This window comes from Mustelus asterias, chromosome 23 (assembly GCF_964213995.1).
Source record: "Mustelus asterias chromosome 23, sMusAst1.hap1.1, whole genome shotgun sequence".
Lineage (NCBI taxonomy): Eukaryota > Metazoa > Chordata > Chondrichthyes > Carcharhiniformes > Triakidae > Mustelus > Mustelus asterias.
In genome coordinates, this window is record NC_135823.1 from 53810680 (window position 1) to 53834969 (window position 24290).

At 44.3% G+C, this 24290-nt stretch overlaps 1 protein-coding gene across 1 annotated transcript; it reads left to right on the top strand.

Moving 5' to 3' along the window:
• Window positions 1–4699: 4699 nt before the first annotated feature.
• LOC144510796 (cytochrome P450 2K1-like) lies at window positions 4700–16749 on the top strand. The gene is made up of 7 exons (XM_078240687.1): window positions 4700–4844; window positions 5499–5659; window positions 7912–8085; window positions 8534–8675; window positions 9793–9980; window positions 14766–14907; window positions 16431–16749. The coding sequence occupies exons 1-7, from the start codon at window positions 4730–4732 to the stop codon at window positions 16607–16609; spliced, it is 1101 nt and encodes a 366-aa protein (XP_078096813.1). The 5' UTR covers window positions 4700–4729; the 3' UTR covers window positions 16610–16749.
• The last annotated feature ends 7541 nt before the right edge of the window (window positions 16750–24290 follow it).

Below are 24290 nucleotides of genomic sequence, written 5' to 3' on the forward strand. Positions count from 1 at the left end.
GAACTTAACCAGCCCCCACAAACATACACAAAAACCTTTGTCCAGCATGAATCTAACTATAGGGTTGGCATGGTGGCACAGTGGTCAGGGATGGTCAGGGATGGCACATGGCACAGTGGTTATCACTGCTGCCTCACAGCTCCAGGGACATGGGTTCGATTTCCACCCTGGGTTTCCTCTGGGTGCTCTGGTTTCCTCCCACAGTCCGAAAATGTGCAGGTAAGGTTGATTGGCCGTGCTAAATTGCCCCTTCGTGTCCCGGGATGTGTATGTTAGAGGGATTGGCAGAGTAAATATGTGAAGTTTTGGGGATAGGGCCTGGGTGGGATTGTTGTTGGTGCAGACTCGATGGGCTGAATGGTCTCCTTCTGGAGTGTAGGGATTCTGTGAAATTCTAGGTTCCTTCCAGGCACAGAAACATTTAACTAAATCCACTACCTTAAACACTCTATCTTATTTCTAATGTTTAACCATATAAACATAACTTCCTTAAAACTACCTTTGTTTCCTAACACTTAGCACAATCAGCATTGTTTTGCGAGAGTTGTCCAGTTGCAGAGTCACCTGGGCACTGTGTGATGAGCTTTGTAAGCACAGGCTGGTTGGGAATGGTTAGCACTATGCCAGCTGTGAACAGCCAAAGAGAAACACTGTTTGATATGATCCACCAGTCATTGGGATGTGCGGCCTCCATACCTGGTATCACATTGACACTGAAATTCAAACGCCACATTACTCAGGACATCTTTTTGGTGTGATGGAAAGAAGCAGCATGGAAAGCTAGCTTCCCCCTTTGCCCAAATATTTGAGACACCTTACCCTTCCAGGGTAATCTCAGATAGACTGGGCCATTTCACAACTTTGCAAGATATTCAGTGAACAGTGATCTGATCAGGGGAGCAATTATCCCACAGAATGGTTTTTAATGCGCTGCATCGGGCATCAAGCTTGCTCAGTGAGCAAATGGCCCAGGCTCCATTTCCAAGGTTGCTGATCAGGCCTTTCTCTACTGTAGAAATCCCAGGATGGATCCCATTAAGTGTAGAGGGAAATCTTTACATAGCGCTGAGGATTTACATGGAGCAAACGTATTATCTATGTATCAGAGATATGTAAGGGATAGGAGGTTGACTCATCTTTACATACATATCTGAGTAAAATTAACTAATCAATATCCAGCACCTGTTTACCATATTAAGGTAAATTACAGGGTATTTAACACCCATCAACAGGACCTATTAGATACTAGCATCATGTACTAGCCAGTAATACCCACCATCTTCAGACCTTCACACAGGACCAGAGGCTGGTTGCTTGGTGCAAAGCCCTTGTATCCTCACGGCCATCTGACCAGGCAATGACAGCAGTCGTCAGGCATGAATTCGACTGCAGCCTTACATTTTGGAGCTGAATTATTCTTTCATTTCTCTTGGCTGCAGCCCCATTCTCTCATGCCCAGTGACTCAGCACATGAAGGTCCTGACTCTCTACTACCCACGAGAGTAAGTGCCAGTATCTGGTGACTGTGAGTGTCCTTATCAAGCTATAGTGCTGCCTCATCCATGGTGAACATGTTACAATGTATTATTGAGAAGCCGCACAAGGCATGTGATGTGAATAGTTGAATGAGTTGTTCATGGAAATGTATTGCTTTTGTTTCAGCTATCTGAGAAGTACGGTACAGTATTCAGCATCAAGCTCGGATTCAGGAATGTAGTGGTGCTGACCGGCTATGAGACAGTGAATGATGCACTTGTCAAACATTAGGCAGCCATGGCTGACAAAGGAAGTCAGGGAATGCATCAAGGCAAAAGAGAGAGCCTATAATGTGGCAAAGAGTAGTGGGAAGTCAGAAGATTGGGAAGGCTATAAAAACAAACAGAGGATAACAAAGAGAGAAATAAGGAAGGAGAGGATCAAATATGAAGGTAGGCTAGCCAGTAACATTAGGAATGATAGTAAAAGTTTCTTTAAATACATTAAAAACAAACGGGAGGCAAAAGTAGACATTGGGCCGCTCCAAAATGACGCTGGTAATCTAGTGATGGGAGACAAGGAAATAGCTGAGGAACTTAATAAGTACTTTGCGTCAGTCTTCACAGTAGAAGACATGAGTAATATCCCAACAATTCAGGAAAGTCAGGGGGCAGAGTTGAATATGGTTGCCATCACAAAGGAGAAAGTGCTAGAGAAACTAAAAGGTCTGAAAATTGATAAATCTCCGGGCCCAGATGGGCTACATCCTAGAGTTCTAAAGGAGATAGCTGAAGAAATAGTGGAGGCGTTAGTTATGATCTTTCAAAAGTCACTGGAGTCAGGGAAAGTCCCAGAGGATTGGAAAATCGCTGTTGTAACCCCACTGTTCAAGAAGGGAACAAGAAAAAAGATGGAAAATTATAGGCCAATTAGCCTAACCTCAGTTGTTGGCAAAATTCTAGAATCCATCGTTAAGGATGAGATTTCTAAATTCTTGGAAGTGCAGGGTCGGATTAAGACAAGTCAGCATGGATTTAGTAAGGGGAGGTCGTGCCTGACAAACCTGTTAGAGTTCTTTGAAGAGATAACAAATAGGTTAGACCAAGGAGAGCCAATGGATGTTATCTATCTTGACTTCCAAAAGGCCTTTGACAAGGTGCCTCACAGGAGACTGCTGAGTAAAATAAGGGCCCATGGTATTCGAGGCAAGGTACTAACATGGATTGACGATTGGCTGTCAGACAGAAGGCAGAGAGTTGGGATAAAAGGTTATTTCTCAGAATGGCAACCGGTGACAAGTGGTGTCCCGCAGGGTTCAGTGTTGGGGCCACAGCTGTTCTCTTTATATATTAACGATCTAGATGACGGGACTGGGAGCATTCTGGCCAAGTTTGCCGATGATACAAAGATAGGTGGAGGGGCAGGTAGTATTGAGGAGGTGGGGAGGCTGCAGAAAGATTTAGACAGTTTAGGAGAGTGGTCCAAGAAGTGGCTGATGAAATTCAACGTGGGCAAGTGCGAGGTTGTACACTTTGGAAAAAAGAATAGAGGCATGGACTATTTTCTAAACGGTGACAAAATTCATAATGCTAAAGTGCAAAGGGACTTGGGAGTCCTAGTCCAGGATTCTCTAAAGGTAAACTTGCAGGTTGAGTCCGTAATTAAGAAAGCAAATGTAATGTTGTCATTTATCTCAAGAGGCTTGGAATACAAAAGCAGGGATGTACTTCTGAGGCTTTATAAAGCACTGGTTAGGCCCCATTTGGAGTACTGTGAGCAATTTTGGGCCCCACACCTCAGGAAGGACATACTGGCACTGGAGCGGGTCCAGCGGAGATTCACACGGATGATCCCAGGAATGGTAGGCCTGACATACGATGAACGTCTGAGGATCGTGGGATTATATTCATTGGAGTTTAGGAGGTTGAGGGGAGATCTGATAGAAACTTACAAGATAATGAACGGCTTAGATAGGATGGACGTAGGGAAGTTGTTTCCATTAACAGGGGAGACTAGGACGCGGGGGCACAGCCTTAGAATAAAAGGGAGTCACTTTAGAACAGAGATGAGGAGAAATTTCTTCAGCCAGAGAGTGGTGGGTCTGTGGAATTCATTGCCACAGAGGGCTGTGGAGGCCGAGACGTTGAGCGTCTTCAAGACAGAAATTGATAAATTCTTGATTTCTCGAGGAATTAAGGGCTATGGGGAGAGAGCGGGTAAATGGAGTTGAAATCAACCATGATTGAATGGTGGAGTGGACTCGATGGGCCGAATGGCCTTACTTCCGCTCCTATGTCTTATGGTCTTATGGTCTTATGCAGAGGAATTTGGTGAAAGAGCACAGATCCCGATAATTGAGGCAACTATAAAGGGACACGGTAATTCTCACCTTTAACTTCACTGTTGTAAAATCTGTCAGTTCAAATCTGGCTGCATCCTGTCTGGCTTCAAATAATTAATATTTTTCAGACTTTGGCAAATTTTCATTTTTCTAAATCTTAATGTTTTAAAGAACCTTGGAAGATAAAAAACCACCCTTTGAATATGATTGTTAATCAATTTTCTGTAACTTCTATAAAACGTGGTTGTATTTAATTACACAAACAATCAGTATAAACTTCAATTGGTGATACTAATGTAGGATGGCTTAGCAAATTAATGTGGTATCCTATTTTCCATGATTTTAACAGAGGTATTAATTTCCTTATTGATACATTAAGAATTTGAGAGGGATGTTATTTGTGTTGGGAACATAAGAACAGGAGGAAGCCATTTTGTTCCTTGTACCTGTTCCGACACTTGGTGAGACCATAGCTAATTGGTGACTGAACTCCAACATAGCGGGTCCTCTGCTCCAGATTCCTTAATGCTTTGGTGTACAAGTAACAATAGTCTCAAATTTACATTTTAAAATTAACCTGCTAATTGTAAATTATAATTTGCGTTTGGTGAAACAGGAAAGGGGAGAGACTTATGTGGAGCCTGAACACCAGCAGAGACCAGTTGGGCTGAATGACCTGTGTCTGTGCTGTAAATGTGATATAGTTTTGTTTCTGTGGGAAAGGTCATGTCACACTAATAGTGATTTCTAGGCTTCCACCACTTTCTATTCTAGTTAATCGACAACTGAAGAGATATTAGTATAATAAGTGTTAAATCAAACATCGTTCATTGTATTTGAAGTTTTAATGACTTCTTTCTGATGGATTTAATTGTAGGCATTATTTTTGGTCACGGGGAGTCATGGAAACAAATGCGAAGGTTCACCTTAACCACCCTGCGAGAATTTGGAATGGGCAAAAAAACCATTGAAGACAAAATAATTGAGGAAACCGAATTTCTGATAAAAATGTTTGATTCTTATAAAGGTGAGTTTGTGTGAGGTAAAGAAACAGAATTATCAATGTTTCTTTTCTCTGTGTGTTTCTAATTGTTTGGAAATGAGGTTGAGTTTTAAAGAATCACAGAAGACCCAGAACTTCCGAGAGTGGCAATCACAGTCAGGTTGCCGCTCTGCCCCTTTTTACTCACCTGGTTTGGAAGCTGTGTATTTCTCGCCTGATTTTCCGACTCGGGCCTGAAGGGAAAAGTGCAGCGTTCCGGCTCCTGGGACTCTTCATTGCTGAGCAGCAGCATCAGGTGAGGTGAGGCAACATGCCCTTTGTTACAGCATTTGCTGGAACAATCCAAAAGTAATTCCACTGACTGCGGTGTGCCCGTGTTTCTGTATCTTCCCTGAAATCAATCGAAGAGGTTCTCCCAGAATCACCGTGACCAACTGGGTTATAGTTTTCCAGTTGATCCATCTCTCATTTCAGGATGTGTTCTCCATTTCCTCAGCACAATTTGTATATCTCGGGTGGATTAGAAAATTCTAGTCAGATCCCTGCTAACCCCTCTCTGTGTTCCTATAACAGCCTCGGGAACAATGCGAGTGCCCTCGTTACTTGAAGAGCAATGCAATTGTGATTTTGTTGTGAAGGATCAGCACTAGATTGTGTGTGTGCATGTTTTCTTTTCAGGCCAATCCTTTAATGCAACCATCAAACTGAATGCTGCAGTTGCCAACATAATTTGCTCGATACTTTTTGGTGACAGATTTGATTATGAAGATGAAAGATTTGTCGGAATACTAAAGAGATTGAGCGAAAACATTCGACTTGCTGGTTCCCCCATGGTCCAGGTAAATGTCATCTTTCATTAACAACAGAAATACATTCCAGAAAAGAGCACTTGCGACCAGCAGCAGCTGAAAGGGGTGGGGGATCTATAGTGGAGTCTCTAAAAGCCTGTGTGGTGCAATGTATTAGTTATGTGGAGGAGAAGCGCACCTTAATAATTTACCTGAAGGAGGTTACACTCTCATTGTGTTTGAGCTGGTTCGAGAAACTGAAACGTTATGGAGCCAAGATGAGTAAATAGCTTTGAACATGGAGATTGGCTGGGATCTAATCTAATGGGAGCATCAGGCCCGATTGGCTGTATGGCCTCCTCCTGCTCCTGTGCTGTTATTTAATAAGAAAGAGGAATGTTACAACTCTGAGCTATAAAGAAGCAGGTAGAAGAAGAAGTTGGACAAATGCGAGGTGATGCATTTTGGTAGGTCCAATTCAGGTAGGAGCTATAAAATAAAAGGCAGAACCATCAGGAGCATAGACACACTGAGAGATCTGGGAGTACAGGTCCACAGATCCTTAAAAGTGGCAGCACAGGTGGAAAAGGTGGTGAAGAAAGCTTATGGCATGCTTGCCTTCATTGGGTGGGGCATCGCGTACAAAAGTTGGCAAATTATGTTACAGTTGTATAAAATGTTGGTTAGGCCACATTTGGAATACAGTGCCCAATTCTGGTCACTACACTACCAGAAGGCTTTGGAGAGAATGCAGAAAAGGTTTACCAGGATGTTGCGTGGTATGGAGGGTATTAGCTATGAGGAGCAGTGGCGGATTAACCATTAGGCTGAGTAGGCTTAAGCCGAGGGGCCCGGAAGTGAGGGGGGCCCCGAGAGCAAAAACAAAATTGGTTTAATCCTTTTAAGGGTGAATAAATTTTCATAACTGTTCAGGTGAACATTCAGTTTCGGCACTGAAGAGGATCAAAATCTATTTGCGCTCAACAATGAGCGATGAGAAACTTAGTCATCTGGCACTCATGCACATTGAATCAGACATGCTTCGATCTGTTGATTTACATGCTGTTATCGACACTTTTGTAAACCAAAAAACACGGAAGCTTTTTAAAGTACAAATGTAAAGAAAATGAAAAATAAATGAATAAAAGGGCTGTTATTGATTCATATAACTGTATGATATTATACATGTAGTACATTATACATAGTACAACGATATAAGTTATCTAACGTCACTTAACGTCACTTTATCCTATTCAACGAAGGGTGGGGCAGGGGGCAAGGTCAGGGGGCCTTACTAAAGCTCAGCCTCGGGGTCCGGGCGGTAGTTAATCCGCCACTGATGAGGAGAGATTGAATAAACTGGGATTGTTCTCCCTGGAAAGACGAAGGCTGAGTGGTGCCTTGGTGGCACAGTGGTTAGCACTGCTGCCTCACAGCACCAGGGACCCAGGTTCAATTTCCGCCCTCAGGTCAATGTATGTCTGGAGTTTGCACATTCTCGTCGTGTCTGCGTGGGTTTTGTCCGGGTGGTTTCCTCCCACAGTCCAAAGATGTGTGGGTTAGATTGATTGGCAATGCTAAATTGACCTTAGTGTCAGGGGGATTAGCAGGGTGTGTGTGTGGGGTTATGGGAATAGGGCATGGGTGGGTTTGTGGTCGGTGCAGACTCAATGGGCCAAATGGCCTCTTTCTGCACTGTAGGGATTCTATGATTCTATGACTTGATCGAAGTTTATAAAATTATGAGGGGTGTGGATACGGTGAACAGTTGGAAGCTTCTTCCCAGGGCAGAAATGGCAATTACAAGGGGGCACAAGTTCAAGATCAGGGGGGAAAGGTTCAGTGGAGATGTGAGGGGGAAGTTTTTTACACAGAGGGTGGTGGGGGTCTGGAATGCACTGCCAAGTGAGGTGGTTGAGGCAGTTATGTTAGCCACATTTAAGACTTATCTTGATAGGCACGTGACAGACGGGGAATAGAGAGATATAAATGGTTGGTCTAGATAGGACAATGTGATTGGCGCAGGCTTGGAGGGTTGTAGGGCTTGTTTCCATGCTGTACTGTTCTTTGTTTTTTATTCCAGGTAATAATCAAAGAGATTCATGTTAACATTTGGACCGGAGCTCTTTGTTCGGATGAACACTAATGGGTGCACAATCTGGACACTTTCATGTGATAGATTCAGAACATTTTAAAGATTTATTAATTGCACTGTTCTCATTGTGGAATACTGGGACGTGAGCAGGTTATTGGTTTGCTTTGATGTTCAGATAAATGCCGTTCACTTTATTTTTATATCATAGCTATACAATGCATTTCCCTTCTTGGGATTCCTTCCTGGATCACACAAAACATTCTTCTCCAATACTGAGGAGAATATTGCTTACTTGAAGACCCTCTTCATCAATCACCATCAGAACCTGGATGAGAATGACCTGAGGAGTTTTATTGATGCATTCATGTTGCGACAACAGCAGGTAGAAACACGACTTCCCTCTTAAGAAGTGCTGTAGATTCTCTATAAGCTCTGGTTATGATGTCTTGGGACAATCAAGGGAACTTTGTTCAACTCAGCATGGCAGGATGGGCTATAAATGTCTGATTCTGTGGAAAATATCATTCTCTTTTAGATTTTCTGTAAGCTATTAAGACAGCAAGGAGAACACCCCTGTATTTCTTTGCAATACATCCACCCGGGAGAGCAGACAGAGCTTTTGTTTAACATCTTATCCAAAAGTGGCACCTCTGACAGTGCGGCATTCCTTTGGTACTACACTGGAGTAAACCCATTGCTGCCTCTTATTCCTGGCCCCTTTTCTGTCCTGCATTTCCCAATAATGTATAATTCAGTTTAGTAATGCACCCATGCTACACTCTACTGGTCCCAATCCCAGTTCTGAATTTTTGTGTCGTTAACTCTTGTAGGAATCGCACAATCCTAATTCATACTTTAATGAAAACAACTTAATGTTCACCGCGAGCAACCTATTTGCTGCAGGGATGGAGACCACCTCAACCACAATTCGTTGGGGAATGCTTCTGATGATGAAATATCCAGAGATTCAGAGTAAGAAGCAGTCTGATTCCATTCTGGACCCATCTTGTTGTATCATTTTGTATGCCTCATTCTCAGATTATCATGTGTGTGATTTTGAATTTTCTTTCTACTGGCGGCACAGTAGTTAGCACTGCTGCTTCACAGCTCCAGTGACCTGGGTTCGATTCCCGGCTTGGGTCACTGTCTGTGTGGAGTTTGCACATTCTCCTCGTGTCTGCGTGGGTTTCCTCCGGGTGCTCTGGTTTCCTCTCACAGTCCAAAGATGTGCCGGTTAGGTTGATTGGCCATGCTAAAATTGCCCCTTAGTGTCCTGAGATGTGTAGGTTAGAGGGATTAGCGGGTAAATATGTAGGGATATGGGGGTCGGGTCTGGGTGGGATTGTGGTCGGTGCAGACTCGATGGGCCAAATGGCCTCTTTCTGCACTGTAGGGTTTCTGTGATTTCTGTGACTCTATCTGCTGCCCTTGCCCTTCTCGATGGTAGTGGTGTGGGTTTGGAAGGTGCTGTCTAAGGAACCTTGGTCCGTTCCTGCAGTGCATCTGGTAGATTGTCCACGCTGCTGTCACTGTTTATTGGTGGTGGAGGAAGTGAATGTTGGCGGATGCGGTCCCAATCAAGTGTGCTTTTTTTCCCTGGATGGTGTCAAGTTTCTTGTGTGTTGTTGGAGCTGCACTCATCCAGGCAAATGGAAAGTACCCCATCTCAATCCTGACTTGTGCCTTGTAAATGATGAATTAGTTTTGGGGAGTCAGGAGGTTAGTTACTTGGTGTAGGATCCCTGGCTGCTGACCTGCTTACATTGCCATAGTATTTATACGGATAGTCCAGTTCAGTTTCTGGTCAGTGCAAAGCCCCAGGATGTTGGGGAATTCAGTGATGGTAATGCCATTGAAATTTGAGTGTTGATGGTTGGATTCTCTCTTGCTGGAGGTGGTCAATGCCTGGCACTTGTGTGGCACGAATGTTACTTTTCACTTGTCAGCCCAATGCTGGATATTGTCAAGGGCAGTCATTCAGCTCTTTTGTCCATGTTTGACCAAGGCTGTAATGAGGTCAGGAGCTGTCTTGCAGGAATAAATCCAGAACCGTACTTTCTATCACTTTCAAAATGTGCTTGTCTTGCAGAAAAGGTTCATGAGGAAATTACCAGAGTTATTGGATCAGATCGATCTCCCAGAACGCAAGATCGGAAAAGTTTGCCGTACACTGACGCAGTGATCCACGAAATCCAGAGGTTTGGTGACGTTGTGCCCATGAACCTCCCACACGAAACCACAGTGGACTTAACCTTCAAAGGATTCTTCATTCCAAAGGTACTCAAGGGACGCTGTGGCCACAACTGGGGCCTGATATTCTGACTTTTAATGGAGAGCCTGGGGAGGAAATTAGCTCTCAAGTTTGCATCTAATTACACTTTGCACCATTTGTGCCTCAGTGGTTGGTTCTCATTATATGATATGTACCAAAGTTGTTGGAGGAAGAGCAGAGGAGTGCAAGTAATTGGAAACTCCATCGTAGAGCTAGCACAGAAAGGAAGGGCCAAAAGGCCTCTTTCTCTATTGCAGCATTTGAGGTTATTCTATGTTGTAAACGAGTATGGAGAACATGGAGAAAGGGAGAATTAATTGGGAGCATATGAGTTCACAAAGAAATCTTTCATTGCACACTTTTGAATGCTGAATGTGAATTTCCCAAGGAACTTTTCAGGAGTAAATATTTGACACCGAGCCACAGCAGGAGATATCAGGAGAGATAACATAAACTGAGTTAGGCTTAAGAGGAAGACTTGCTTTTATAAAGCACTTTGAATGACTCCAGGAGGTTTCAAAACATTTTAGATCCAATGAAATACTTTTGAAGTCTAGTCACCATTGTAATGTGGGAAATGCAGCATTCGATATGGGCACAGCAAACAGCAATGTGACCATTGTAGTGTAGTGTCATGTGGTATATTGGGTTTTAATATGTTAATTCTAATTGCATAACATCACAGGAAGTGATGCAACAGCACATGATTTATTTTGCCTTGTATACACCCTCGTGGAAAGTATAAGCCAGAGCAGTAAGATGTGTTCCAGTAAAGCTCCTGTTTCATATACCTCTGCAGACTCAAGAAGTATTTTGCATTCATTTAACAAGACCAGAAACGTTGTAATAATGACCGGATAATCTTTTTCATCTCCCAGGCAGACAGAAATGGGGCCTCAGCTTCAATCCTGTCCGATTGAAAAGGCTGTGGTTGGGATTGTGGCAGGACCGATAATTCACATTGAGTGAGAATGGAACTTTTTGCAGGTCTGCCAAATCTTCCGTCTACCCTGCGACTGGTAAATCCCGGCCAGTATGGCGGCACTCCTGTACTGGAGTGGTGGTATCTGTACTGGTGTGGATATCTCTGTACCAAGGAATGGTGGTCTCTGTACTGGAGAGATAGTCTCTGTGCTGGAGTGATGGTCTCTGTACTGGAGCTGTAGTCTCTGTGCTGGAGTGATGGTCTCTGTACTGGAGCTGTAGTCTTTGTACTGGAGCTGTAGTCTTTGTATTGGAGTGGTAGTCTCTGTACTGGAGCTGTAGTCTTTGTACTGGAGCTGTAGTCTTTGTACTGGAGTGGTAGTCTCTGTACTGGAGCTGTAGTCTTTGTACTGGAGCTGTAGTCTTTGTATTGGAGCGGTGGTCTCTGTACTGGAGCAGTGGTCTCTGCGCAGGAGTGGTGGGCTCTGCACTGGAGCGGTGGTCTCTGTAATGGAGCGGTGGTCTCTGTACTGGAGCGGTGGTCTCTGTACTGGAGCGGAGGTCTCTGCACTGGAGCGGTGGTCTCTGTAATGGAGCGGAGGTCTCTGCACTGGAGCGGTGGTCTCTGTAATGGAGCGGTGGTCTCTGTACTGGAGCGGTGGTCTCTGTACTGGAGCGGTGGTCTCTGTACTGGAGCGGTGGTCTCTGCACTGGAGCGGTGGTCTCTGTACTGGAGCGGTGGTCTCTGTAATGGAGCGGTGGTCTCTGTACTGGAGCGGTGGTCTCTGCACTGGAGCCGTGGTCTCTGTACTGGAGCCGTGGTCTCTGTACTGGAGCGGTGGTCTCTGTACTGGAGCCGTGGTCTCTGTACTGGAGCCGTGGTCTCTGTACTGGAGCGGTGGTCTCTGTACTGGAGCGGTGGTCTCTGTACTGGAGCGGTGGTCTCTGTAATGGAGCGGTGGTCTCTGTACTGGAGCGGTGGTCTCTGTACTGGAGCGGTGGTCTCTGCACTGGAGCCGTGGTCTCTGTACTGGAGCCGTGGTCTCTGTACTGGAGCGGTGGTCTCTGTACTGGAGCCGTGGTCTCTGTACTGGAGCCGTGGTCTCTGTACTGGAGCGGTGGTCTCTGTACTGGAGCGGTGGTCTCTGTACTGGAGCGGTGGTCTCTGTACTGGAGCGGTGGTCTCTGTACAGGAGCGGTGTTCTCTGTACTGGAGCGGTGGTCTCTGTACAGGAGCGGTGTTCTCTGTACTGGAGCGGTGGTCTCTGTACAGGAGCGGTGTTCTCTGTACTGGAGCGGTTGTCTCTGTACAGGAGCGGTGTTCTCTGTACTGGAGCGGTGGTCTCTGTACAGGAGCGGTGTTCTCTGTACTGGAGCGGTGGTCTCTGTACAGGAGCGGTGTTCTCTGTACTGGAGCGGTGGTCTCTGTACTGGAGCGGTGTTCTCTGTACTGGAGCCGTGGTCTCTGTGCTAAGGCCCTGCAATTTGATTTGACACAGAGGTTGGAAGGGTGATTAACAGTGAGGCGGAGTGTCTTGGGCTCCAAGAAGATATGGACAGAATGATCAAATGGGCAGATAATTGGTGGATGAAATTTAATCCTGAAAAGTGTGAAGTGATACACTTTGGAAGGAGTAATTTGACAAAGTATTTAATGAATGGTAGGACACTAGGAAGTTCTGTGGAACAAAGGGACATTGATGTGTTTGTCCACAGATCTCTGAAAGTGGAAGGGCATGTTGGTAGGGTGGTGAAAAAGACATTTGGGACACTTGCCTTTATCAATCGAGGCATAGATTACAAAAGCAGGGAAGTCATATTGGAGTTGTATAGAACTTTGATGAGGCCACAGCTAGAGTTCTGTGTGCAGTTCTGGTTGCCACATTATTGGAAGGATGTGATTGCACTGGAGGGGGTGCAGAGGAGATTTACCAGGGCACTGCCTGGATGGAACATTTAAGTTATAAAGAGAAGTTGGATAGCTTTGGGTTGTTTTCGTTGGAGCAGAGAAGACTGAGGGGCGACCTGATTGAGGTGTATAAGATTATGAGAGACACAGACAGCGTGGATAAGGAGCAGTTCTTCCCCTTAGTTGAAGGATCAGTCACGAGGGGACATAGGTTCAAGGTGAGGGGCAGGAGGTTTGGGGGGATGTGAGGAAAACCCTGTTTACCCAGAGGGTGGTGACGGTCTGGAATGCGCAGCCTGGGATAATGGTGGAGGCGGGTTGCCTCAGATCTTTTAAAAAGGATCTGGATGAGCACTTGGCACGTCATAGCATTCAGGGCTATGGGCCAAGTGCTGGCAGATGGGATTAGGTAGGAGTTCAGGTGTTTCTAACGTGTCAATGTGGACCTGATGGGCTGAAGGGCTTCTTCTGCGCTGTATAATCCTGTGATTCGATGAGAAGTGAACATGAACCCAACTATGACATCGCGACCACAAATGTAGGGTCTGAGGGGGAGAGATGTGGCAGGTGGAGAAGGTAACATGGGGATATCCAGAGTTTGGGGCCCAGACAGCTGAAAGCACAGCTTCTTGCTGGTGGAATGAGTAAAACTGGGGCTGGCCAAGGGGCCAGAATTGGAATGGAAATTCTATATTTAAATATACATTTCAGTTACTAGTCGTGTACCGCAAGGATCTGTTTTGGGGCCACTGCTGTTTCTCATTTTTATAAATGACCTAGATGAGGGTGTAGAAGGATGGGTTAGTAAATTTGTGGATGACACTAAAGTCGGTGGAGTTGTGGACAGTGCGGAAGGATGTTGAAAGTTACAGAGGGTCATAGATAAGCTGCAGAGCTGGGCTGAAAGGTGGCAAATAGAGTTTAATGCGAAAAAGTGGGAGGTAATTCACTTTCGAAGGAGTAACAGGAATTCAGAGTATTGGGCTAATGGTAAGGTACTTGGTAGTGTGGATGAGCAGAGAGATCTCGGTGTCCATGTGCATAGATCCCTGAAAGCTGGCACCCAGGTTGATAGGGTTGTTAAGAAAGCATACGGTGTGTTAGCTTTTATTGGTAGGGGGATTGAGTTTCGGAGCCATGAGGCCATGTTGCAGCTGTACAAAACTCTGGTGCAGCCGCACTTGGAGTATTGCGTACAGTTCTGGTCGCCGCATTAAGACCATAAGACCATAAGACATAGGAGCGGAAGTAAGGCCATTTGGCCCATCGAGTCCACTCCACCATTCAATCATGGTTGATTTCAACTCCATTTACCCGCACTCTCCCCATAGCCCTTAATTCCTCGAGAAATCAAGAATTTATCGGAAGAATGTGCAAGCATTGGAAAGGGTGCAGAGGAGATTTACCAGGATGTTGCCTGATATGGTGGGAAGGTCTTATGAGGAAAGGCTGAGGGACTTGAGACTGTTTTCGTTAGAGAGAAGAAGGTTAAGAGGTGACGTAATAGAGGCATACAAGATGATCAGAGGATTAGATAGGGTGGACAGTGAGAGACTTTTTCCTCGGATGGTGATGGCTAGCACAAGGGGACATAGTTTTAAATTGAGGGGTGATAGATATAGGACAGGTGTCAGAGGTAGGTTCTTTACTCAGAGAGTAGTAAGGGCATGGAATGCCCTGCCTGCAACAGTAGTGGACTCGCCAACATTAAGGGCATTTAAATGGTCATTGGATAAACATATGGATGATATTGGAATAGCGTAGGTTAGATGTGCTTTAGATTGGTTTCACAGGTCAGCACAACATCGAGGGCCAAAGGGCCTGTTCTGTGCTGTAATGTTCTATGTTTTAAGCTTACACTGAGATGACTGATTAACAACAGTATAAATATTTTCAGCAATGCCTTACATTAACAAAATACAAGTATCATATGAAAATTATATTTTAATATTTCCAGGGAACCCATGTGATTCCATTGCTGTCCTCTGTGCTGTATGATAAAACCCAATGGGAAAAACCAAATGAGTTCAACCCGTCTCACTTTCTGGATGCTGAGGGCAAGTTTGTGAGGAGAGAAGCCTTCATACCTTTCTCCGCAGGTAGCACAACTTGTGACTTTATTGGACTGTGTATTGGTGGAAACATTCTCTCCCTTGCTGGGGAAAATAACATGTAGGAAATGCAACATGTCTATTATCTTTTTCTTGGTGGGGTGTGAGGTGTTGCTGTCTTTTTTCTCAGACTGCCTAAACCTACTTATCTCCACAATGGTGAGACTGGCTAAGGAAGCTTGAACTGGGAATTAATGGAACACTCATTTATTAAAACTGCACCTTCACAGTTTCAGGGTATCATAACTTTCAGCATGCCAATGTCTTTGATCCATAGTCACTATTGAAATGGAGGGGACACTGCCAGCAATTCACAAACAATGCCAGATTGCACCTCAGTCTCATGTTTGATCTGAAACATGGTCCCTCTGAAAGGGGCACTCTCCGTTCTGCACCCAGACACCATCCTGGATTTTGTGCTCAAGTCTCTGGAGTGGGGCTTGGAGGCCCTTTTTCTCAGAGATTCTGAAGCATTTAATTTTGTTCTGAGCCTGAGATACAGAGACCTCAAGGACAAATACTTCAACCCAGTCAGACTGTATTGAGTGACATTCAATAAGTGAATGAAACTGCACTTAAGTGTTGATAAGACATACAGTTACCCCTCAGGTGGACTGTCCAAGATGATTGCCAAGGTCAGATCTGACCGGAATGGCTCATCTTATTTGTTCAGTGCTGTCCCATAGGATTCTCAATCCTCCTGATATTGCTTCCTGTTCTCTGGAAAGGTTTCGTTAGCGTGCATGCTCATCTCATGCTCATCCTAATATCACTTGGCTGTTAGCCAGTGGGTGTGTGATCATCCCTTCATTGGTTAACTTTAACTGTTGGCAGAATTCCCTCCCAAATTACCAATGCCATTTTGTCTATATCCAGCAGCCCTGTATTGTTACTGCAGCAGCATAATTGCTCGAATGTTAGTTTTAATCTGGAACAATGCAATTCTGTTGTTTTTAATGGTTTCCCTGGGGTTTTGCAAAGTAGGACTTGATTCGGTTGATTGACTGGTGTGGTCATATGACTGGGTGATGCTAGGCTTACACAGATAATTCAAGCTCAGTTGCTGTTTAGATGCTGCTTTTGAGTTGAGAGGGAGAGAGTGCTCTGACTCTCTTTTCCCCTCTCTGAAGTTGGAGACTGGAATCTGCCAGATAATTCTCTTTCTCTGAAGCTTCTAAACTGTAGCTCTCAGATGGAGCGATCCCTTTATGTTTCTGAAGCCTGGAGATTGGGAGCTGCCAGAGTTTAGGTTTAAGATCCAGGCTCACTTCATAATGTAGCTTGGAGTTCTGATTTGGTCCCTAACAGCCGACACATTGATTCTAACATGTTTCTACTGTAGGTTATTGTCAATTTGAACAGACATGAAAACTGGTGGCAGGGCCTCAGACTGATGTGTCTGACCTGTCACAGAAAACTGCAATGTTCCATTTGCTGTTTTAAAAATCATTCTGAATAACTTTGTTTCTTTGAGCAGCATCATTGACATTTTTGCAATTTTTTTTCTGTAGGTCGGAGGGCCTGCGCTGGTGAGATCCTGGCTAGGATGGAACTGTTCCTGTTCTTTACGGCTCTGGTACAAAAATTCAAGTTTCAAGTTCCACCGAATGTCAGTGAATTGGGACTCGAGTCGGGTGGGGGTGTAACTTCATTCCCTAAGTACCCGTATGTGTGTGCAGTCCGTCGCTGATTTATACAATGATTTACCTGATAACTTCTTTAATCACTTATAGAAATATGTGGGGCATTTTTTTACACAGTATCTGTAATGTTTGTCATTGGGCTGAGATGTGTGGGTGAAGTTTATGGTGTGTCTACAACACACATGAATGTGTCATTAATGCACAAATAGGACAGAAGTGTCTTTGAGTCATAGAGGTTTATAGCATGTAAACAGGCCCTTCGGCCCAACTTGTCCATGCCGCCCTTTTTTTTAAAAACCCCTGAGCTAATCCCAATTGCCCGCATTTGGCCCATATCCCTCTATACCCATTGCACCCATGTAACTATCTAAATGCTTTTTAAAAGACAAAATTGTACCCGCCTCTACTACTACCTCTGGCAGCTTGTTCCAGACACTCACCATCCTCTGCATGAAATAATTGCCCCTATGGACACTTTTGTATCTCTCCCCTCTCACCGTAAACCTATGCCCTCTAGTTTTAGACTCCCCTACCTTTGGGAAAAGATATTAACTGTCTAGCTGATCTGTGCCCTTCATTATTTTATAGACCTCTATAAGATCACCTCTCAGCCTTCTATGCTCCAGAGAAAAAAGTCCCAGTTTATCCAGCCTCTCCTTATAACTCAATCCATCAAGTCCCGGTAGCATCCTAGTAAATCCTTTCTGCACTCTTTCTAGTTTAATAATATCCTTCCTATAATAGGGTGACCAGAATTGCACACAGAGAGTGGTGGGGGCCTGGAATGCGCTGCCAAGTAGGGTGGTGGAGGCAGACACGCTGGCATCGTTTAAGACTTACCTGGATAGTCACATGAGCAGTCTGGGAATGGAGGGATACAAACGAATGGTCGAGTTGGACCAATGAGCAGCACAGGCTTGGAGGGCCGAAGAGCCTGTTTCCTGTGCTGTACTGTTCTTTGTTCTTTGTTCTTTGTTAGTATTCCAAGTGTGGCGTTACCAATGTCTTGTACAACTTCAACAAGACATTCCAACTCCTGTATTCACTGTTCTGACCAATGAAACCAAGCATGCCGAATGCCTTCTTCACCTCTCTGTCCACCTGTGACTCCACTTTCAAGGAGTTATGAACATGTACCCCTCGATCTCTTTGTTCTGTAACTCTCCCCAATGCCCTACCATTAACTGAGTAAGTCCTGCCCTGGTTCAATCTACCAAAACGCATCATCTCGCATTTGTCTAAATTAAACTCCATCTGCCATTCGTCAGTCCACTGGCCCAATTGATCAAGATCCCATTGCAATTGGAGATAACTTTCTTTATGGTCCACTGTGCCACCAATCTTATGTCATCTTCAAATCTACTAACCATGCCTCCTATTTTCTCATCCAAATCATTAATATAAATGACAAATAACAGTGGACCCAGCACTGATCCCTGAGGCACACCGCTGGTCACAGGCCTCTAGTTTGAAAAACAATTCTCTATAATCACCCTCTGGCTTCTGTCAAGAAGCCAATTTTGTATCCATTTAGATACCTCACTCTGGATCCCGTGAGATTTAACCTGATGCAACAACCTACCATGCGGTACCTTTTCAAAAGCCTTGCTAAAGTCCATGTAGACAACATCAACTGCACTGCCCTTATCTACCTTCTTGGTTACCCATTCAAAAAACTCAATCAAATTTGTGAGACATGATTTTCCACTCACAAAGCCATGCTAACTCTCCCTAATCCGTCCTTGCGTCTCTAAATGCCTGTCGATCGTGTCTCTCAAAATACCTTCCAACAATTTACCCACCACAGATGTGAGGCTCACTGGCCTGTAGTTCCCAGGCTTTTCCCTGCAGTCCTTTTTAAACAAAGGCACAACATTTGCCACTCTCCAATCTTCAGGCACCTCACCCGTGACTATCGATGATTCAAATATCTCGGCTAGGGGACCCGCAATTTCCTCCCTAGCCTCCCACAATGTCCTGGAATACACTTCATCAGGTCCCGGGGATTTATCTACCTTGATGCGCTTTAAGACTTCCAGCACCTCCTTCTCTGTAACATGTACACTCCTCAAGACATCACTATTTATTTCCCCAAGTTCCCAAACATCCCTGCTTTTCTCAACAGTAAATACTGATGAGAAATATTCATTTTGGATCTCACCCATCTCTTGTGGATCCGCACATAGATGACCTTGTTAACCCTTAAGAGGCCCTACTCTCTCCCTTGTTATTCTTTTGCCCTTTATGGATTTGTAGAAGCTCTTTGGATTCTCCTTTGCCTTATCTGCCAAAACAATCTCGTGCCCCCTTTTTGCCCTTCTGATTTTTCTCTTAATTCTACTCCTACACCCCCTATACTCTTCAAAGGATTCACTTGATCCCAGCTGCCTATGCATGTCATGTGCCTCTTTCTTCTTCTTGACCAGGGCCTCAATATCCTGAGTCATCCAGGGTTGCCTACTTCTGCCAGCCTTGCCCTTCACTCTAAGAGGAATGTGTTTACCCTGAACCCTGGTTAACAGACTTTTGAAAGCGTGTCACTTACCAGACTCCCCCAATTAACTTTTAGTTCTCTCTGTAGAAGAGAATAGAAGAAGTACGGAATCATACAGTGCAGAAGGAGGCCATTCGGCCCATCCAGTCTGCGCCAACATCAATCCCACCAAGGCCCTATTCCCATACACTTACCCTCGCTAGTCCCCCGACACTAATGGGCAATTTAACATGGCCAATCCACCTAACCCGCACATCTTTGGACTATGGGAGGAAACCGGAGCACCGGGAGGAAACCCACGCAGACACGGGGAGAATGTGCAAACTCCACACAGACATTGACTTAAGCAGGAATTGAACCCGGGTCCCTGGCGCTGTGAGACAGCACTGCTAGCCACTTGCCACCGTGTCGCCCATATGTAATGTTTGGGCTGAGATATGTGGGTGATGTTTATGGTGCGTCTACAACACACCCTGTCAATAATGTACAAACAGGGCAGACGGTTCAGGGAGTTGGGAGATACACCATGAGTTGTGAAATTCCAGAACTTTCCTACCAAGCTCAGGGTCCCATTTACATCACACAAGTTTCATTTGTTTTGGTCACCGGATCCCTTGTCAGCCATCTGAACAGTTTATCAGTGTCCACTTTTAAATCAATAAAGACAATTCCAGAAGCTTCCATACAGGCACAGCCCATGTTCAAAGTTATGAATATGAGCTGCATTTTACTGGGCAAGATATCGAGACATGCATCATCCACCATATTTTTGATTTACTAACATCCTTTCCATCATTGCACAAGTTGCTGGTTCCCTGGAGGGTAGGGAACGTGAGAATGACCTTCCCAATCTGCACGCTGTGTGAAATTGCGGATTGATTTGCAAGGTTAATTTTTGGAATGAGAAATTGGATGCTGCAGATTCATGTAAGGAAATGTTTCCCGAACATTTTCCCCATTTTAACGCCTTCAACCTTCTGTGGCCCCAGAGTGAAAATTTGGGTGGTATGAGAGTTTAGCTGGAAGAGATTCAGCTCTTGTGTGATAGGGGGATTATTAATGGACTATTAGTGTATTTGGGCACTGATTATAAATCTAATAGCATTATGATTATTGACACAATTGGCAAATGATTTGAATTTAGTAATATCCTGATTATTAATGTAATAGGATATTGATGAATTATGCAGTAAGATCCTGATTGTTGCTGCAATAGGCACGTGACTATTGATAGAATCCTGATTATTAATGTTGTTGTATCCAGAATCTTAAAGCAATCAGACTCTGATTTGGAATGTAACATGTACCTGGTTATTAGTGCAATAGGATTCTGAGCATGATGTAATACAGTCTTCATTATTGATACAATACAATTCCAATTGTTAATCCAATAGCGTGATGATTATTAATGCATTGTAATCCTGACTGTTGGTGATTACTGATAGCTGAAGAAATCGGCATTCTTCTCAAAGAAAAACAAACACCTATTGTCTTCTCACAAGCTTTTTATTTACAGCAATTGGGTCTCAGAGAGCAGTCCATTAGGCCATTCCCGCCAACAGAAATTGCGAGGCTCTGAAGGGGTCTCACCGGGTTCAGAAATCAGTCCAAGCTCAAAGACAGCCATCGCTGCCTGGAAGCTCAAGACGCCAAAGCCTTGTCTCGTGATTCCTCTGTGGGTCACGACCCACGAACTGGGAATGCTTTAACTCGGTCTTCAACCTGCGACACATGTAGAGTGTATATTTTTATTCTGAATTCCTCTCAGCTGCCGCTGAATCAGTATTGTACTTATACTTCCTGAGTATTGTCTCTCCGGAGACAGTAAATACTGTATGTATATTCTGCATTGATGCAGTTTGGGACCATCAGACGATGTCACAATGACCTTCCCCATTTCTGAGTGAGGTTCTCCTGTGCATTGTTCGTGTGTCCTGTCCCTCCAGAGACAGTTCATTCCTGTTGCAACACTAGGGGGAGCACATCCTGCACATGTGCAGATACAGTGCCGGTCGCAGTCAATCAGTCTGTGACTTTATCATTTGCAACTAATCTCATCAGAAATACACTGGGATATTGCTTTTTATTCGGACACTTTGCAGATGCTGTCAGAAAGATTTGAATCCTTGTTGTGCAAATGAATGTATTCTTCGGTAAATAAATGAATAATACATCAACAATATTAATTAATAAATTTACCCCATTGCAGGGTTCAGGACCACGCGGCTGGGATTAAGAGCCTCATTAGCTACCAAGCGAGGGAGCCAGGAATTGCCTTGATAAAGCTTTTCCAACTTGCTTCAGGAGATTGTTACTTAAACCTGCACTCACTGTTTCCATTTTGTACATCTGCAATGCATCGCAAATTCAACAAGTTGAACCCGAATCAAACACAGAATTCTGAAGTGGGATTTGATGCTTTGCAGCCGCTCACTCAATGCTCCTGCTCCTGTCACCAAGTGGAGAGGAACATAGGAATATCGGAGCGGAGGCAAGTCTTTCGGATCAGTTGCACAGGCAGCAGTGGTCACAGTGAGGGCCAAGCAACCTTTCCTGTTGGTGGCCGGAGTTAATATTTCATCTGTCCCTGAATGATTCCTTTCACAGGGGCCATTGATGAAAGGATTTTCAGCCGCGGTATTCATCACCAGAACATTGACGTTTTAACACATGTCTCTAAACTCGTCATTAGCAAACTCCCTCCATTATCAGTCAGAAACCTAGAGAGTTCCCCAAGCCCAATCCCTGTCCATCTGTCCATTTCTCCATAATTTATCGAAACTCACTCTTTTGTCCATCCCATGTATTAATGTAGAAAGAGTAACTTCTGTTGCAATGTCTACAAAGAGTAAAATGAAAATGCTCACATCTTTGTTCCATTCCTTTAGATCCAAACCTATCACACATCAATACAATAGCACGTGGTCATAATACTGTGCCTCTAAGAAATGTACTTGTGTAATGTTGTTGTGCAGGATCTGTTTTAGTAGTGTCTTCTAACCGGTGCCGCTGTGTCTGTATCCAGCAGGCCTGTATTGTTACTGCAGCAGCATAATTGCTTCCAATAGACAGAATGTTAGTTTAATTCTGAACATGTTCTGTTCTGTTACATCAGTGTTCCACTGAGATTTTGCAGAGTAGGACTTGATTAGGTTGTTTGACAGGAAAATTAGGTGACTGGGTGGAGCTAGACTTACACAGAGGAATCAAGCTCGGGTGTTGCTTGGAGTTGTTAGAGAACAGTGCCTCTCTTTCTCTCTCTGGAGCTGGAGACTGGAACTTACAGGAAATAAGTCTCTTTCTCTGAGATTCTGCTGTTTGGGGGTGGATCTTTCTCTGGAGGTAGCTGTATGAAAATCAGAAGACAGCTGTCTGACTGGACCTCTGTCCAGAGGCGTTAAAAGGCTGGAAAACTTGCATCCTCAGGAGTATATCTGTATTTGTGCAGATTTTAAAAAAGGATTTATGTCGATGGGGTCCTGCTTACAATTGGGACTACAGAGTTTTCTCGCTGTAGAATTATAGCTTGTCACGTTTAAATATGTAAATGTTAAAGTTATAGAGTCACAGTCATAGATTCATAGAGGTTTACAGCATGGAAACAGGCTCTTCGGCCCAACTTGTCCATGCCACACCTTTTTTTTTTAACCCTAAGCTAGTCCCAATTGCCCACGTTTGGCCCATATCCCTCTATACCCATGTTACTCATGAAACCGTCTGAACGCTTTTTAAAAGACACAATTGTACCCGCCTCTACTACTAACTCTGGCAGCTTTTTCTGGACACTCACCAACCTCTGTGTGACAAAATTGCCCCTCTGGACACTTTTGTATCTCTCCCCTCTCACCTTAAACTTATGCCCTCTAGTTTTAGACTCCCCTGCCTTTGGGAAAAGATATTGACTATCTAGCTGATCTATGTCCCTCATTATTTTATAGATCTCTATCATTTCACCCCTCAGCCTTCTACACTCCAGAGAAAAAAGTCCCAGTCTATCCAGCCTCTCCTTATAACTCAAACCATCAAGTCCCGGTAGCATCCTAGTAAATCTTTTCTGAACTCTTTCTAATTTAATAATATTCTTTCTAGTATCGGGTGACCAGAACTGTGCACAAAATTCCAAGTGTGGCCTTACCAATGTCTTGTACAACTTCAACAAGACATCCCAACTCCTGTATTCAATGTTCTGACCAATGAAACCAAGCATGCCGAATGACTCTGTCCACCACTCTGTCCACCACTCTGTCCACCTGTGACTCCATTTTTAAGGAGCTATGAACCTGTACCCCGAGATCTCTTTGTTCTGTAACTCTCCCCAACACCCAGCCATTAACTGAGTAAGTCCTGCCCTGGTTCGATCGATCAAAATGCATCACCTTGCATTTATCTAAATTGAACCTCATCTGCCATTCGTCAGCCCACTGGCCCAATTGATCAAGATCCCATTGCAATCTTAGATAACCTTCTTCACTGTCCACTATGCCACCAATCTTGGTGTCATCTGCAAATCTACTGACCATGCCTTCTAAATTCTCATCCAAATCATTAATATAAATGACAAATAACAGTGGACCCAGCATCAATCCCTGAGGCACACCATTGCTCACAGGCCTCCAGTTTGAAAAACAACCCTCTACAAACACCCTCTGGTTTCTGTCATCAAGCCAATTTTGTATCCATTTGGCTACCTCATCCTGGATCCCGTGAGATTTAACCTTATGCAACAACCTACCATCAAAGGCCTTGCTAAAGTCCATGTCGACAACATCAACTGAACTGTCCTTATCTACCTTCTTGGTTACCACTTCAAAAAACTCAATCAAATTTGTGAGACATGATTTTTCACTCACAAAGCCGTGCTGACTGTCCCTAATCAGTCCTTGCGTCTCTAAATGCCTGTAGATCCTGTCTCTCAAAATACCTTCTAACAACTTACCCACTACAGATGTGAGGCTCACCAGCCTGTAGTTCTCAGGCAATTTCCCTGCAGCCCTTCTTAAACAAAGGCACAACATTTGCCACCCTCCAATCTTCAGGAGACTCACCTGTGACTATCGATGATTCAAATATCTCTGCTCAGGGACCCGCAATTTCCCCGCTAGCCTCCCACAGTGTCCTGGGATACACCATCAGGTCCCGTGGATTTATGTACCTTGATGGGCTTTAAGACTTCCAGCACCTCCTTCTCTGTTATATGTACTCTCTTCAAGACATCACTATTTATTTCCCCAAGT

Excerpts from the sequence above, each read along its gene's own strand:
- LOC144510796 (XM_078240687.1), top strand. The coding sequence starts at position 4,730 with ATGCGAAGGTTCACCTTAACCACCCTGCGAGAATTTGGAATGGGCAAA. Across the intron at positions 9,981-14,765 it reads AAGGATTCTTCATTCCAAAG|GGAACCCATGTGATTCCATT; the intron begins GTACTCAAGGGA and ends TAATATTTCCAG. Across the intron at positions 14,908-16,430 it reads CTTCATACCTTTCTCCGCAG|GTCGGAGGGCCTGCGCTGGT; the intron begins GTAGCACAACTT and ends TTTTTTCTGTAG.